The sequence below is a fragment of the Taeniopygia guttata genome, chromosome 1A (genome assembly GCF_048771995.1).
Source record: "Taeniopygia guttata chromosome 1A, bTaeGut7.mat, whole genome shotgun sequence".
Lineage (NCBI taxonomy): Eukaryota > Metazoa > Chordata > Aves > Passeriformes > Estrildidae > Taeniopygia > Taeniopygia guttata.
In genome coordinates, this window is record NC_133025.1 from 61089684 (window position 1) to 61106857 (window position 17174).

Consider the following 17174-nt stretch of genomic DNA (forward strand, 5'->3'; position numbering starts at 1 on the left):
AGGAGCACTAGAACATCGTGAGTGGTGGCAATAATCCTCCCTTGCTTGCTTAGTCATTCAAGAAGTTTGGACAGGGAAAGGTTTGCTGGTTTTGGGTTTAGTTTTTAATCCAAATGGTGAGGGAAAACAAGACTGACATGTATATGTTTGAAAAGCTTTCCTGTCTTTATGGAATTAATTTCTTGAATATCCTAAAAGACAAATACAGAATTAACAGTTTGGCAGTAGATCTTTCTCTGTGGTGTCCTGCTCTGGGCAGCTAAGTTATGTCATGTTCTTTTGTCCTGAAGTGTTGTATTCTGCTGGGCCAAACCTGGAGAGATCCTCCCAAGAAGTACCCTAATATTGCTTGGCACACAAGTTTATCATCAAGGTCAGATTATACATAGTAAAATCACACTTCAGATATTAAAGCAAAACTAGGCATCTGTGTCAGCAAACAGTTACTTGTGTACTCTTCTCAGAAGTTTGTTTTTCCTGAAACTTGTAATGAAACTTTGCAGAAGGAAAGAATCACTTTGGCCTGACTTTAGGTTAGTGCCTGTAGGCAAGATCTGAAGTAAATTCAGTAAGATAGACCGAGATGCTGTGGTTTCTAAATCCTTTGATAGTCATGTGGAGGGTTTAGAGGTCAGTCTCTCTACTGCTATGTGAGCTCAGGTGTTCCCTCTGTCCTCCAAGGCAGCCCCAGCTCCTTGCTCCAAGCTTGCTCAGCTCACTGGCCTTGCAAGGAGGAAACATTTTCCTGAACTGGCTCCAGGTTTCCAAGCCAGGAATGGGCAGGGCAGGATATTCCTTCTTTTAGTAGCAGAATTTTCCAGGCAGTTCACCTGCAAGCAACTGGTTGTACAATTCATTTTATTACTCCATTTTATACACTCGAAATGAAAGTGATTCACACAAGACAAATGAATCTTCCGTTCATTTATTCACATTTTCCATGGATTTTTGTACATGTCCTCAGTGTATCAGAACTAATGAAAACATTAACATACACGTTATGTAAAACTTAAGTATCCACTGAAAAATTCAGAGCATTTTAAAATCTACTAACAACTAACAAATCATCACATTCAGCATCTTCATTGGATTTAGACTAGCTCATGCCACTTTAAATTGTTTAATGTCAGTTAATTTCTGCACACAGGCACCAGCTACAAAATTTTATCAAATGCAAATAAGTTAAGGCATCAGAAAGTCAATCTTTAATGACAGTTTAAATGTTACAGTGCTGCAAAGGGAGCTGAATTTCAGTTTCAGTAGCACAGCAAACCTCCTGATTGGTTTATGTTCTATGGTATGTTCATTTGAACTGTAAATTTAATATAAACTTTCACATCCATCAACCAAAAGAGCTTAGAGGAACAGTGTTGCCCTCCCAAATTAAACCTTGCATACTGCAATTTAATATTTTAAAATAAAATTCAAGCCAACTATAATAATCTCCCTTAGAAATTATTCTGATAATTAAAAGAAGCAGAGATGTTTCTTTTCCAGCTGAAACTTCAAAATTAGAGGAGGAGGAATGGATAAGACACTCCAACATCTACACACACCTGGAACAATGAAGGCATTAATGCAAATTGGGGCAGAAACTTGCATCTTTAACATCAGGTATCTGATATCCAGCTGTTAAATACATTATCAACCAAGACACAAGAATCCCTCCTGGAGCTGGAATTGTGATCAAGATTCTTTTCTTGATAGCATGTGCCAGTTTGTTATGAAGGCAGTAGTACACTGATGTCTGTGGTCTCCATGAAATTTGCTTTTTCATTTAAGGCCTTTATTTCTATTTAACAATCTCTGGCCTTTTACAGCATTTCTATATTTTAGTATTCCTTAAATAGAAACTGAAGCATCATCAAAAATTTCTAAAGTGCTGGAAAAGGCTGTGCTTTATACCTGAGCACCAAGTTTGTCAGTGTATGACTATCTTTTCCTGCTTCATAGTCCACATAATGGTGTGATCACCATGAATTCATGTTGATTAAAATCTGATTTGCAGAGAAATTATTCCCTGTCCTTTCAGAGGCAATTTTCCCCATGTAAAATGTTCAAAATCGTATGTTTATGCATATATTTGACATTCTAATGAAGGTGATATCCCAATTTTTTACCTTCCCCTGGCTTTACTGATTAAATAACTGCACAGATTTCAGGTGTTACTTGCTACGATGACTAGGGTAAGGTTTAATTCTTTCCAACACAATTTATTATTTTTCGACTTATTTTTCCATACACTCTGTGCCCTCTGCTTGGCCAGAGGTGTACTGTCAGAATTGGGCCACATCCATGTGTGCAAAACCTAACAAATGCTCCTCTTTAGAGGCAAGCATAAGGAAAGAAGTGTTAAGTTCAGTTTGTTGGTCCACCTTTCTAAGGATGAAGGAACAGTTCCAAATCCATGAGCTTTTGGAAGTAAGCAAAGAAAAGGCCAAGCTTTTATAGACAAAGCTTTTCTTTATGGAATGTACAACCAGAGCTCTGTCTATAAACCTTTCTGTATAGAGACAGGGTTAAGACACTACAGTCAAAAGACAAAAGCAAAATTAACTGAGCCCTTGGAGCAGAGCCTGGACTAAACTGTTAGGCAGAATTCTGTTTTTCATTCATACACATTTAGACACACCCTGTCTGCTTTGGGCCTCCAATTTAGGTAGCAGCAAGACTTTTTTTTTTTTTTTAAAAAGCATCTTATTTTGAGGAAAGCAATGTCACTGACTTTTAATGGTTTAAGTGTTTAGCCAGATGCAAAAAGAAACCCACAAAGGCACCAGTTTATTTTTCAAATATCTCAAACGGCATCTAAGCTCCCTTCACACTCCAGTGTTAAAAATGCAATTTTTGTACACTATGCGTGGCTGAAATGCGAGTGAAGGCCTTTCTTTTGGAACTTTGGTCAACAGGGCTATAGATAAAATAATGATCTTCCTCCTTTTAATGAAGAGGGGGGGAAAAGGCCATAACCTGAATTGTGCAGTGAATTAGGCTTAGAGGCAGCCTTTAGCTCCCCCCCAGAGCAGGGGTACAGGTGAGATGTGCTGCACCTCATCAAATGGTGTTGTTATTTGTTCCCTGCCCACAGGATGCCACTGTGCTGGATTACCAGGTCCCCTGTCTGAATTGTGTCACGCTGACTTTTTTTAAGGAAAGGGGTTTTTCCTCTGTGTCACATTAGCCAGAGGCAAAAAGCATGTTTGTTCCATCTTGCCAGAGCTGGTCAGTGCAACACATCTGAGAGCAGTTCAAGTTTCATATTATCATCAAGCTCTTGGAGAAATCCCAGAGTTGGAAGCAAAGTAGAAAACGTTACTAGGGAAGGAGTTTCCAGCAAACATTTGAAAAAAAGAAAAGTATTAAACCACCAAACACAGTTTGACAAAGTTGAGAACAAAACCAAGACCAGAATGAATGTTCTGATCCCCAAATTATTGCCACCTGGTTAATTTTATCACAGCTGAAAACTAAGTTTACAAATTACCCCATGCTCCCCACATGCAACAGAAAGCTTCTGGCAAAGCTGCACCCTGCTGCTTAATGCAGTGCAGCATAGCATTTTATCCCATGGAAAAATACATACTGACATGCACCCTTGTGCATGTGTCTCCTGGCAAGGGCAACAGGCAACAGAAAGGTCTTTACAAGTCCTGAAGTTTGTTGGTGGGAAGAGCTCTCTTCAGTAAAGTACCAGCAGCAGGAGCAATGCAGCACATCCGGCTCTGCCTCAGCTGGGTTTTGGGACTAAGGACAAACACCTCGGAAGGACCATGTGGAAGAGCAACCCTTTCTTTGCCTCTGACCTGTCAGAAGCCAGGGGATGCCAGTGGGTCCAAGGTAAAACTGTCTTCCAGTTGTCTGCTTGTACTATATTGCACATCATTCGCTTGTTGCTACAGTAAGAACAGAACTGACAGTTCCTCTGGAGGAACCACTACTGTCAACAAGACTACACAAGCAAATTCTCTTTTAAATATCTGCAGTCTCTGAGTCCTGAAAGCACATAGGTCTGCAAGGGAACAGACCCAGCACGATGGAGATCATCACTGGTGCGGTGCAGTAATGTCACTGAATCTAAACAGTCAGTCTCACCAGAATACAACAGACCAATTAGAAATCTGCAGCCTAGAAACAGTTGCAACAGGTAAGCTTGAACATCCTCCCTTCCCAAAACAGGAGGTGGTTGCATTTTATTACAGTCTGTAAGGAAGCTCTGGTACCATGGTTTTGTACGCAGATCTCTGTCCGTTTGGTTGACTGGTACTAAAAGGTATGCTTGGATTTACATCCATTTGCTTTATCCAGAAGACATCCTGCATTTAGATACTGAAAATGAGGGATCACAGTCCAACACTTGTGTTCTATTAAAGCTTTTATTAGCTAGTTTAGCTTTTCCTCACATAATTTTTCCAGAATTCCTATAACAGTTCTTAATATCAGAGTCAAGAATTAAATGTTCAAGTGAAGTTACGGAAGAAAAAAAAAGAGCAGCAGCAGTTTGGCAATAATTCCTCAAATTATGGACTGCAACTTAGTTATGCCTCCTTTTTCTCCAGTAAGATTTTGTGCAACTCATCTGCATCCTCACTTGTTTTCACTCTTATTAGCATAGTGACAGGAACAGCTGGATTCTTCTCATCGATCGGTGGGTTAGGAACACAAACTATAAGAACATTGTTTTTTCCGGTTCTTGTACATGGCATCTTAGGTGGAATTAGAACATTCAACAGTATATTTCCTGCATTTGAGGAGGGGAAAAAATTACCATTAGCCATTTTCTAGCTTTTACTGCAATACAGTATAGATACTAACTAGAGCTTTAGGGGTGGTGTTTGGAAGGAAGGCAATTCACAAACATCATGTATGTTTGTCTTCTTTCCTAAGCATCTATTCATGGCCATTTTTCTCAGTTTTATTTCCTCACTAGAAATGAGAAAATCTCTGCAAATACTGCATCCTCTTTTTTTAAATGGAGGAACCTGAATATCAAATGATAGTAGGGGGACACAGGAGAAAGGGAAGGGGACAAGGGAGAAGCAGCAAATGGGGAATCCAGTCACAGTGCTTAGGTTATGCCAAGTTACTCTTCTGACCACCAGATGCAGTTCATATGCACAAGCAAAATGTTCTGATACAGACAGATATGTTAATCTGAACAAACCAGGGTAAAACAGATACTTTCTGTCCCCAGACATACACCATAGCTTTTTACTTCTTGCACTGGTTCGTGTGCTCTCTTTTGTAATGCTCACAAGAGGCATCCAAGTGTTTGTAAATGATTTAAGGAAAAAAAGTAGAAAGGTTTTCATTAATTGTGTCTGTTAATCCTGTGTAAAAAAGACCAAAAAACTCCTAATGCTTAGCAAGGAATTCTGACATCAAAACTTGTTACAGGGATAAATGTACTTACCCAAATTGGTATCTGCTCGTACTAAGAGTTGAGTTTTTTCATTTCCTGCTGGTTTTAAATGTAATGTTCCTACACCTTTTTCTTTAAATTCATTATCCTTTTTGTAGAACAGCTTGCACCTGTGGAGAAAAAAATAAAACCCAAGTCTTGGTTTGTGCAGCCCTGTAGAGATGAAATAAAAAGATATCTCCCAGATACATACTGTTACTGTGAGTCAGTATCCCTCTGACTCACAGTAACAGTAATCAGGATTTAACATGCTGTGAGTAACCTAAAACTTTATTACTCTTGACCTTGTTTCACGTGCTAATGAAAATCAAAGACAAAGTGAATTATTTCTTTCAGAATTGAAATGATAAATGTCTTACTTTCAGGGAAGGTATAGCAACCTGTACTCAGGGCCTGTGAAGAGCAATAAATGTAGGCTATTTTTAAAAAACTAATTAGGAATCCAGAAGAACTGGCTGTATCATTCTGAAGTTTTAATAGGACTTTAATGTACAATTTATAAACATTTTTTAAGTGAGGCTCTAATGGCCCTAAAGCCATTTAAATAAAGTAGCACACACTTTTCAGATACAGCTAATGACTTTTTGTAGCAGGACAAATTCTGTGCTGTGTGTCAAGCAGACATGCCATTAGTTGGGCTACTGAACATGCTTTGAAAAACTGCTTCTAATGGAGCCAGTTTCATTTTGAGCTTTAAAGCACAGCTTGTTCACTCCTTTATATAATAATAATCAACATTTTGCAATTGAAGAGTCATATTTTAGGCTATGCAAATCCACCTGGTGGATTTTCCAGCAGTACTGTACAGGGTTTCTGTGGTAAAGGCCCAAGCTCCAGCTACTGTACAAAACCTGATGAAGGCAGAAACATCTTCACTTGTTAAAAAGCTGATCACATGCACAACACAAACTATTAGAGTTGTGTCCAAGATACAGAAGGATTTTAGTAAGATCTTACACATTCCTGCCCGTAATTAAATTTTTTTACAAGTTCATATTCTATGTGGATTCCTAAGAAGCTTTTCTTATTAGGAAGTCAGGGACATGTCATTAGTTATACACTGCAGTGGTGAAGAATAGCAATACACAGGTATTAATTTTATTTTCCGAGTTAAAGTCACTTACTTCTTCGAGTAGAAAGCATCATCTTCTTTTATTTCATTAACAATGACTTTTGGTGGCTCTTCTTCTTCCTCTTCTCCTCCTTTAAATAGAAAGTTGTAGTATGTTAATGTTGTGAGCACAGATTTTGGCACTCTGTTGGAAGTCCTTATGCACACCATGGTTGACATGCACACGTGGCTGGTCAGTGACAGCCAGAACACCTTTCAGTCCATGTGTACTCTGCAGCAGCTTCAGCTACAAGAAGTGTTACTTGCTTTTCATTCAGCTCTTAAAGCAACTTCATCCTCCCCTTCAGTTTAAGTGGGATGAAAATACCCAATCCATACCAAACAAATACCAACAATATAAAGCTTAGTAAGCCAAAAGCTTCTGTTTGCACAGAAACAGTTTTCACATTTCAAAGAGTAAGCTCCACAAATGGGTTCAAGTAAAGCACAATAAGTACTTCCAAGATCCAGGTTTAATTAGGGGGATGGGAATTAGTTGCAGAATGACAGATAAGAGAGAGTGGCAGATGATGCCTTTCCAGGCCCTCAGCTACTGGGATTTCTATCAGCCTATTGGTAGACTGACAGACCAGAGTAAAGCTGTTAGGTACTATGTAACTTTGTTGGCCTCCTTACAATCTATTAAGTAAAATGGACTAAACTGTTCTGTATCTGATGATTTTTACTGCAGGGATCTCTTGATAAACCTACTAGGAAAAGTAGTGGGATTGAGAAGTCCAGCAGGCTCAAAGGTGAACATACCAGCTGCTTTAAATTTCATCAATTCCTATCCTCACATATAGGATTATATTTATATTATATCATATTATATTATGTACAAATCTGACAGGAGTATGTAAGTCTTGATAAGTACATACTTTTGGTGTTGCTTACAGAAGGCTGGGTTCTCCCAATTAGGGGTGTAATTCTGTACTTTCAAATTTAAGAATGATGATGATCACAGAATATAGAATTTCCTGAGTTGGAAAGGACCCAACAGGATCATTGAGTCCAGTTCCTGGCCCTGCACAGACACCCCAACAATCCCACCCTGTACATCCATGAGAGCATTGTCCAAATGCTCCTGGAGCTCTGGCAGCCCTGGGACCAGGACCATTCCCTGGGGAGCCTGGGCAGTGCCTGAGCACCCTCTGGGGGAAGAACCTTTCCCTGATATCCAGCCTAAACCTCCTCAGACACTACACCATGCCATCACCTCAGTGAATTTAAGAATACTAAAAAAAACGCAATATTAAGTCACATTCAGTGACCATTAAAATAACTATAATAAAAGCTGACCATTAAAATAACTATAAATAGAAATAAACTATAAAAGCTGACCATTAAAATAACTATAAATAGAAATACATAGAATTTACCTTTGTCATCACTATTGCCACTGTCTGTCTGAGCTTCCGATAAACTGGTGGATGCTGCAGTGACAGATTTGGCCTGGTTTGCATCTTTTCCAAACAAACCTGAATTCCCAGGAGAAAATGAGAAACTATTAAGTGTTCCTGAACCAATGGAACACAAAACAGAACTGTCAACACTCTTGCCAAAATTAAATGAGACAGCTGACGTAGCTCCTAACAACGGGTCTCTTTTTTCTGACGAAGCTTCGGGTTTTTTGTCTGGAGTATCCTCAGTTTTGTTGTTAAACAAAAAGGTGGAGCCTTGCTGGAGCTTTGAACTCCCAAACACAGGAGCAGCCTGCGGGCCAGGGGTCTTGCCGCTTTCGTTCTCGGGGCTGCTGTCAGTGCTGCCGCCGTGCTGCTGCTCGATGCTGGCCAGGTAGCGCTCGTAGTCCCTGAAGATGGGGCTGAGGTCGCACAGGGGGTTGGAGTTCACGTGCTTCACGATCCAGTCGCGCACGGAGCAGTTGAGGGCAGCCAGCTGTCTGTGGTAGGAGCCAGAGCCGCGCACCGCGCCGGACGAGCAGGGCTGGCTGCCGCCGTTGGCTGTCGGGCTGACGGCCTTCTTCTCGGCAAACACGGCAGCGCTGGGACCATTTGACACTGGGGCTCCTGTTACAAGAAAAATCACAGAATTATACAATATCCTGAGCTGGAAGGGACCCACCAGGATCATTGAGTCCAGCTCCTGGTCTTGCCCAGGACACCCCAACAATCCCACCCTGTGCATCCCTGAGCGTTGTCCAAACGCTCCTGGAGCTCTGGCAGCCTTGGGGCTGTGCCCATGCCCTGAGGAGGCTGTTGAGTGCCCAACACCCTTTCCCTGATATCCAACTTAACTCATTTGGTTAATAAGCTCTAGTTTAAAAAAATAACACAACAAAACAACACAGATGCATTGCTGACCTAGTGAGAAATGTGGCTTAGAACCTTTTTTTTTTAACCCGGAAAGCACAGCTATCTTAAAAGCCTAACATGCACAATATTTCTTAATCGAATCACTCATCCTTACTCAGCTGAGCCCCTCATTTTGGGTCACCTCACTGTGCCCCAGGTACTCCCATGCCAGTGAGCAGACCCAAGTTTTCATTTAGACAAGTAACTCAGGGATAGGCAAAGTAGATGGAGCACACTGGTGTATAAAAAAAAATCCAAAGACATCTTGTACAGAACATTAAAAAAATACATGTTTTAAATATTGCCAAAACCTTCAAAATCTTACAAAAATCTAACGATTTCAGTAAGCTGTAACACTTATTAAATCAAAAAACTCAACTTATCTCTTGCCATTTGTGCTTTAAACCATCCTGAGTGCACTAGCCCATAATTTTACAAGCTTTTGAGCATTTCTGTATAAAAATCCCTAAGAAGCAAACTAGAAAAATTCTCATTTAATATTTCAGTTTCTCTTAATTTATTCAAATTCCTCCATTTCTATTCTATGGCACGGTGACTCCAAAATTCTGTGGTGGCAGGGTTAACATTTCTGCATGTCCAGCACAAAGGGACAGAACTAATATTCCTCAGGGAATTCCAAAGCATGACAGCTCAGCATGCCAAAGTATTTCAAATGTCTTAAAATGTAGGTATAACTGTAACAGATAAAATTCTAGTAAGACTGTCTGCAACATCAGATGTGCAAGAAAAAAAGATGAAGACTTTAGCTATGCAGCATGTATTTTTTTGTTTAAATTCAAACTGGGACATGTTACCAGATGCTTTATGCCTTTTACAGACTGCCTTATGCCAGTGCCTTCCATTTCCATCTGTGCCTAGAAAACTATTACCTCCAGTATTAGAAATATTAATTTAGTTGCCACCTCTTTAAATTGCATGTGAAAACTTGTCCCTCCAGCACTCCAAAATAATAAGAAATGTTACAAAGAGGTAGATAGTATCAAAACCTTAAAACACTACTATAACATGGTCTAAATTTGTTTTTTCACTGCTAAAATAACCCTACAAATTTTATGACTGAAGGTGTTGATAAATATGTATGCTTATTTAAAACTTACCAAATGCTGATTGTGTTTCAGAGGTGCTCTTCAAACTGCTGAAAGGAGGAGTACTAGAGACACTACTGCTTCCATTAGACAGCCCTTCCAAAGGTTTTATTCCTGCACTACTCCCGAATCCACTGAAGCCACCTCCTCCTTTCCCAGAAGGTAATACAAAGCCTTTAAACCCTTTAAAAGCTCCTCCACTTTCAGACTGGGGAGAAAAAAAAAGAGAGACAAACAGTTACATATATCTTCTTCACACAAATCCTGTCCCCACTTAATATTGTTGATATCCTTGGTTTGTTTTTCCCTAGTTCAGCATGTCATTCCACGCATTACTGTGTCAGCTAGACAAACAAAATTAACAGCTTCCTTATGACACACACTGCTTCTGTTTTTAACAGACTCAGATGTTTGGTATGAAAATAAACTGGATCTAGGATGTGGATACATGGAAGTTGCTCAGAGCTGTGGATGTGTTTGACTACCTATTAGACATTCACGGTATCTTGTTTTCTTTAAATAACTACACAGGATTAATGTAGTTTCAGGTTTATTTTCAACAACTATTAGCATTTACAATGGCAGTCAAGAGTCCAAGACTTTAATCCACTCATCACTCTGGAGTCACCTATGAAACCTCTTCTGATTTACCCAAAATATTCCAATGTGACTGATGGATGATGCAAAGACAAACTGTACTTGACCACAAAATATCTATATCTGCAAACTTTTCATTACCCAGTTCTGATCACTGTCTTTGCAACCATATTATTTTATGGTATAGTTTCTTACATGTTTCTAAAAGACAAACTACAATTAACATGCAAATAAAGAACTGCAATTTTTAGGCCTTTGGAGGTCATGAACTTTTACTACTCAAAGTGAACTTTCAGTGTCTCTGGAAAACCATCAGAGGAGAACTGCTTCTGAGTTTCATCTGCTTTTGAAGAAATGGCAAAGCTTGTCCATTTCAGGCTGTATTCCAGTATCTGACCTTGTGGTTATGGGTCTCCAGCACAGTCCTCTGCTTCAAATTCCTAGGTAGGCATTTTTCTTATGTTTCTCTCTGATCAGTCCTACCTTTCTCTCTGAGTATTCCAGTTAAACTGCTGTCTTTTTCACTGCAGCATTCTGCTTGCTCCATGTAGGAACATCAGCAAGTTTCAAGTTTACCTTTCTGTAAATATTTCACAAAGTTTCTTACACAACTTCAGCTGTTCTGTCATCTCTGCTGCATTTTAGATTTTGTCCAGCCTGTTGTCCTGGTTTTGGCTGGAATAGAGTTAATTTTCTCCCTAGCAGCTGGTACAGTGGTGTGGTTTGAATTCAGGGCGAGAAAAATGTTGATACTAAACGGATGTTTAAGTTGGTGCTGAGCAGTGCTCACTGCAATCAAGAGCTTCTCGGTGTCTCATGCTCTGCCAGCAAGCAGGACAGAAGGGGCTGAGAGGGAGCACGGCCAGGACAGTGACCTGAACACGGAATGTCATGGCCAGCACAGAAACTGGGAGGGGTGGTGGCTGGGAACAGCTGATTGCTGCTTGGGCATGGGATGAGGTCAGTGGCTAGTGAGCAACTATCCTGTGCATCACTGCTTTTTCTTGGGGTTTATTTCTTTCCCTTTTTTTGGTTCCCTTATCATCGTGATCATTATATTTCAATCACTAAACTGTTCTTATCTCAACCCAGGCTTTTACCCTTTTCTCCTGTCCTCCTCCTCATCCCACTAGGAGGAAGAGTGAGGGGCTGCATGGTCCCTAGTTGCCAGCTGGGGCTGAAGTACACCAGCCCTTCTACCAGCTCTAACAGCCTGCTCCCAGTCTCCTGACTACTTCTACAACCCATCTGGTCCCCTTTCTCAGTCTGTTCTATTTTTCCTATTCCATCTGCCCCTGAATCTCTCCTGCTCAAGTTGTAGTTTATGTTTTGCATCACCTCCTTCCAATACAATTCTTTATTTAACTGTATCCTCTACCACATTTGTGGCTAAAACTACTCAAGGCATTAGTGAGCTAAAACAGCTTCCTCATTTACAGTGCTTGGACTGAAGAAGGAAAATCAAGAGCATAGGAGAAGGCTGTCTAGCTGCTAACTGTGCCTAGTCCCATCAAGTCCTAAAGCAATCTGTATAACACATAAAGCTCCAGGCCTATTTCTAATATGATGCATGCCCTGTTCAAAGGATGTCTGGGAAAAATATACACAACAAAGCATTTCTCAAGGATTCCTGAAAGGACAACAATTTGGCTAGACTGGGATAATGCTTTCACAGGGACTAAACCTGCAACAACGGCCAACTTCCTTTCAATTTTCAATTTGTTAGTGCAAAGAGTAGATAGCACTAAAGCTCTTGACAGGGAGGGAGAAAAAAACGTAGCAGCATCCTTAACAAAATACATGTTTCTCATTCTCAGTGCAGCTTAGTATTTGGGTATTTACTAACATAGCTTCTGAGACATCCTCCAGCCCTCCAGTATGGATAACTAATAACTTTGCATTTCCATAATTCCATCTCTACAAAAAATGCAAGTAAAGCAGTAAAAACGTTGTTTTACCCATTTGCAAACAACACTGTACCTGAAACACTCTTTATTTTTACTTCAAAAATATGAAAGAACACCCTGCTCACCCAGTATTACTCTTTTTTTACCTTAGTCTTATTCTTAGCATGGAACAGTAAAGCCAAATTTCATGTGCACATATGACATGGTGAGTCGAAATGATGACTTTATTCAGCATCACTACAAACCCAAGGAAGTAAAAACCTGAGTGTGGTGTTGTGTTTTGTAACTGAGTAAAACCCCAGCACTCATGTTCAGTGACTACATTACCTCTGACCCAACATTTCGGCGCTTTGCTTTTTTAATAGCTCTGTTCTTCAGGACCTCTTCACTTGCCACAGAGAATGTTCCCACCTTGAAGAGGAAGTTATGGAATCATTAGTGGAATATTCAAAATACACAACATGAAGGGATGGCCAAGATCAGGTTTTGAACACAAGTCTAACACTGCTACCAAACAAACAAGGGGAGAAGTTAAAATACAGCACTGTCATTGGCTTACCAGCTACCTGCAGGTGAGTTGATACTTGGAAAACTCTTTCTGGTTCTGCACTACATTTCTCTTTGTGCTATTTCCATTTTTATTAAAACAAACAGTGTAAGTTTTGCTTTGCTTTTTTAAAACACAGCTCTAAGATCTCTCTGCTGAAGGGAATCTGTCAGTAATCCACAGTTTGGAGCAGTTATATGGAGATGTGGGCTCTAAGGCAACCTCCAGCAGCCTGCTGTAGTTCAAACACTAGCAAAGACAGCTAATGGCTCAGTACCACCCTGCAACAAATGAGGAAATTAAGTTTTCTTATATTCAAATTCCTGGAAGAGTTAGTTTTCTTTTTTACATTTACAGGCCTAAGCATTTAATACTTTTAGTTGGACAAAAACTAAACCAGTTTGTTTAAATATGAGCCATAAAGGAAGTTTGAGACATTAAAGGTGAAAATCTCTTTTTACAATTAGGTGAAACATACCACTCAACTATTTGCCTAATTCCTCTGGCTGTGTGGGGAAATTCAGCTAAAATTAACATAGCTCTAAAATTAGCTATTACTGACCCTCAAAAAATATACTGGAGGCATACATTTATCTCCAGAAATCAAATCTGCTTTTAAAGAGTCCAAGAGCATTTTAACAAGCCTGGGGTTCCCTCTAAAAATACTAAGTTCCTTTCTCCAGAACCACTGACGAAATTTTAACTCTTAAAAGCTATTTTGCTATATGGTCTGCATAACTGGAAGCTTTATAAAAATAATTTTTTTAAATCCACTTCTATAAAATTATCTTTAATTGCTAAAATTTTAACCAGTTTTACTGTAGGTTTTATGCACAAGATACACAGCAAATGTAAACAGCTACTAGCAGGGAACTAATTTGTATTTTACCTCTTCAGCTTCATCCTCCTGGTCCCAGTTTCGGTCAGTCAGTTCCTTTTCAGCAATTCTCTTTGCCATTTTTCCACACTTGTGTGGGAGAAACAAAAAAATCCTAGAAAGAATTGCACAGAAATTAAATTCTAAGTGGCAGTGATCTGCAATTTGTATTCTTAGAACAAAAAAACAGGAACTGCAGTTCATATAGAAGCAAGTCAAGATTGGAATGACAACTGAAAACCAAGTGTTGTGGCAAAAACAATCAACAGCACTTGAGATTAAAGTTGTGGTGATCAGCCATATTCAATCTTAAATTAAAGAAACAACAGAAATGTACAGTGCAGTTATGGGATAAATATTCTTTGGCAGATGGAATAATTCCTTTCAGAACCTTAACTCATATACTCTTATTCTGAAGGGCTACAAAAACCCCAAAGCTGTGGTTAAAACATTCCATATTTCACTCCACATTGCCACCTCAGGATACCTATGTAAGCAGCAAGAAAAAAGGGAGTTGCTTTATAACATCTGAAATAAATACCAATGAGGACCCACTGAATCAGCTGAGCAGAGAGCTTGGTTAAGACTGAAGACAATGCTCTCCTTTAAAAAATTACTAATTTGAAAAAAAAATTACAAATAAAAGAGATTGGCTTTCCTACAAAGGATACGTAAGTCATGCCATGGATTTTAGAGCAATTACTGTAAGCAAAGAAATCATCATTTTGCTGGTTATTCTGTGATGTAAAGCAAAATCAGCTTTGCAGAAGGAATGTCTGTAACTGTTCTGAGTCCCATTTTACTAAAGTACAACTTATGAGCCGTGCACAAAACCAAAGAAAGAAAACATGGTAGCTGGATTCAGTCTAAAAAACCTGGCAAGCAATCACTGGACAGGAATTTTATGTGAAAAAAGAGCTATTTCACTAACTATGGTTATATCTTCTGACACTAAATATGTAAACTTACCAAAGGAAATATGTAGTTTTGTTGCAATTTAAATCTCAAACAAGCACAAAAATTAAAACTCTTCTGAAACCCCCTTGGGTTTGTGATTAAGACCTGCCCAGGAAAAAAAAGACAAAAAAATTACACAAATAGCTGAATTTCAGAGCCAGAAATTGTAATAATACATTGTTACAAGGCATCTTGTTTATATATTGAAACATTTTAGAGCAGTAAATCCAGCAGCACAGCAGTCTGGGGGGATGATACATCCAAGTCCTAAATTTTGTCTGACATACATCACAAATAAGGGCAAGTTACTAGAGCTTCTGGAAGTAGAGGGACAAAGATTGGCTTGTGTATACATATTTAAATGCCCTGATCCACTCTGTCCTGAAAGTAGACATCCTTGCTTGATAACCCCTGGGAAATCATTTCAATCTAACCCATTGAAAAGCTAAAAAGAAGTTATTTTAAAGTCACCTTTATTTAAATTATTGCTTTATTATATAATTTTTATATAGAACGTATTAAATTATGTAATACATTTTCATTTTTAATTTATAATAAATAAAGGTATTCTGTATATATAGGCTGCATATATTCATATTATATATATTCTATATATTATACCATAGCATACTATAATATACGATAGTATATTAGTATATAATATACTATAACATAATTTAAATATATTAGTTTCATTATTACAATAAATATTTTAATTATTGAAAGAGCACATTTACTACAGAGCCTGTCCCCCACCAAAAGAGAGAAAGCCTTGTCTACCTAAGCTCCAGGTTCTCTGCAGCCACCTGTCTTACAGTTTCTCTTTAAAAGCATTGTAGAGGCTCTAATGTGACTCTGTAACAGAGAACCTGAAGCGTATTCTCTCCCGTGAAACAGGAACCAACACAAACCTACTACATCTGGTTGGTGTTCACAAACTTCATGAAGCTTTCGGAGCACATGTTGTGAACAGGCTGACATAGAAGTATTTTGAGAAACGTATCAAAGAATCACGGAATATTCTGAGTTGGGAAGGACCCACAAGGATCATCAAGTCCAGCTCCTGGCCCTGCTCAGACACTTCAACAATCCCACCCTGGGCATCCCTGAGTGTTGTCCAAACGTTCCTGGAGCTGTGGCAGCCTTGGGCAGTGCCCATTCCCTGGGGAGCCTGGGCAGTGCCAACAACCTCTGGGGGAAGAACCTTTCCTGATATCCACCCTAACTCCTGTTCGCTTAACAATCGTGTTCAAAAGCATTTTAAAACACGTTTAAAAACAACACAGCGCAGACGCTTTGCTGACCTACAGAGATAACACCCAGTAGCTTCATACCCTATTTACCGCAGCCAGGCTTAGCGGTCACCCGAGCAGCGAGGCCCGGAGCCCCGCCGTGCCGGTGTCGCGGTGCCGGAGCGAGCGGAGCCGGCTGCCGGGCCCGGCGGTGCCGGTGTCGCGGTGCCGGAGCGAGCGGAGCCGGCTGCCGGGCCCGGCGGTGTCGGAGCGAGCGGAGCCGGCTGCCGGGCCCGGCGGTGCCGGTGTCGCGGCGTGTCCCGGCGGGAGGAAGCGGAAGCCACCGCGGAGCCGCCGTTCCGCTTCGACACCCGGCTCCGCTCGCTCCGTGCCGGCCACGCCGCGCCTCGCCCGCCCGCCTCACCACACACCGATCCGCGCCTTCCGAACCCTACCGACCCCCGCGAAACCCCGCTCCCTCCATCCGCACCCGCACTGCCCTGCACCCTCACCGCGCCGCTCACTCGCTCGCTCGGTGCTGTCCCCACGGGAGGCAGGGTCTCCGCAGAGGCCGCACGCCCCGCCGTGCCCCGCAGCGCCCCGATCCCGCCGGGCCCGGCCGCTCGGCGCCGCCGGCACACGGGGCTCGCTGCTGCTGCTGCGGGCCTGAGCGGGAAGGCCGCGCCCGCCGCCGGCCCGCGCACCGCGCGTGCGCCCGCCGCGGCCGGCAGCTGCAGTACCGCCGGCGGCCGCGGGGGGCGCCGCAAAGCCGGCGGCGGCGGCCAGGGGAACGGGGCGGTGCGCGCGCCGCGGGTGACGTGGCTTCCGCCGCCAGCCGCGCTCCTCACGAGTTCTCCCGGAATCGCCGGGAAGGAAAAATCGTATTTTATAAGGAAATCTGAATTATCTTCTTTTGATGCTGGCGAGGCACTGGTTCTTTTAGTGCCGGCGAGGCGCTGGTTCATCCTCGACCGGCGGCCTTTTGTGTAAAAGAGTAATACAGTTTTGTGGGTGCCCGGCGAAACTTCCGCCCCCACGCAGACGCTGATAAAAAAGTTCCTCGCTTATTAAATATACATTGTGAAAAATGCATCTTTTATGATTGGCTT

General features: G+C 41.1%; 1 protein-coding gene across 3 annotated transcripts; it reads right to left on the minus strand.

Moving 5' to 3' along the window:
* Positions 1 to 909: 909 nt before the first annotated feature.
* Positions 910 to 16728, minus strand: NUP50 (nucleoporin 50). Of its 3 annotated transcripts, none has more exons than XM_030263383.4 (9): positions 16590 to 16728; positions 14846 to 14938; positions 13889 to 13991; positions 12780 to 12863; positions 9961 to 10156; positions 7910 to 8557; positions 6544 to 6622; positions 5411 to 5529; positions 910 to 4738 (listed from the first exon to the last, which is right to left on the minus strand). In XM_030263383.4, the coding sequence occupies exons 3-9, from the start codon at positions 13955 to 13957 to the stop codon at positions 4536 to 4538; spliced, it is 1398 nt and encodes a 465-aa protein (XP_030119243.4). In that variant the 5' UTR covers positions 13958 to 13991; positions 14846 to 14938; positions 16590 to 16728; the 3' UTR covers positions 910 to 4535. The 3 variants fall into 3 exon arrangements, with proteins under 3 accessions (XP_030119243.4, XP_030119241.4, XP_002188759.4); XM_030263381.4 differs by having other exon boundaries at positions 16578 to 16716; XM_002188723.7 differs by lacking the exon at positions 16590 to 16728 and adding an exon at positions 16168 to 16317.
* Between the last annotated feature and the right edge of the window lie 446 nt (positions 16729 to 17174).

What these genes read in the sequence shown, in the direction of transcription:
- NUP50 (XM_030263383.4), bottom strand. Translation starts at nt 13,957, where the DNA reads ATGGCAAAGAGAATTGCTGAAAAGGAACTGACTGACCGAAACTGGGAC. An exon ending in TGGCAATAGTGATGACAAAG is followed by an intron (nt 6,623 to 7,909) that starts GTAAATTCTATG and finishes TTCTATTTAAAG; the next exon opens with GAGGAGAAGAGGAAGAAGAA. An exon ending in ACGAGCAGATACCAATTTGG is followed by an intron (nt 4,739 to 5,410) that starts GTAAGTACATTT and finishes CCTCAAATGCAG; the next exon opens with GAAATATACTGTTGAATGTT.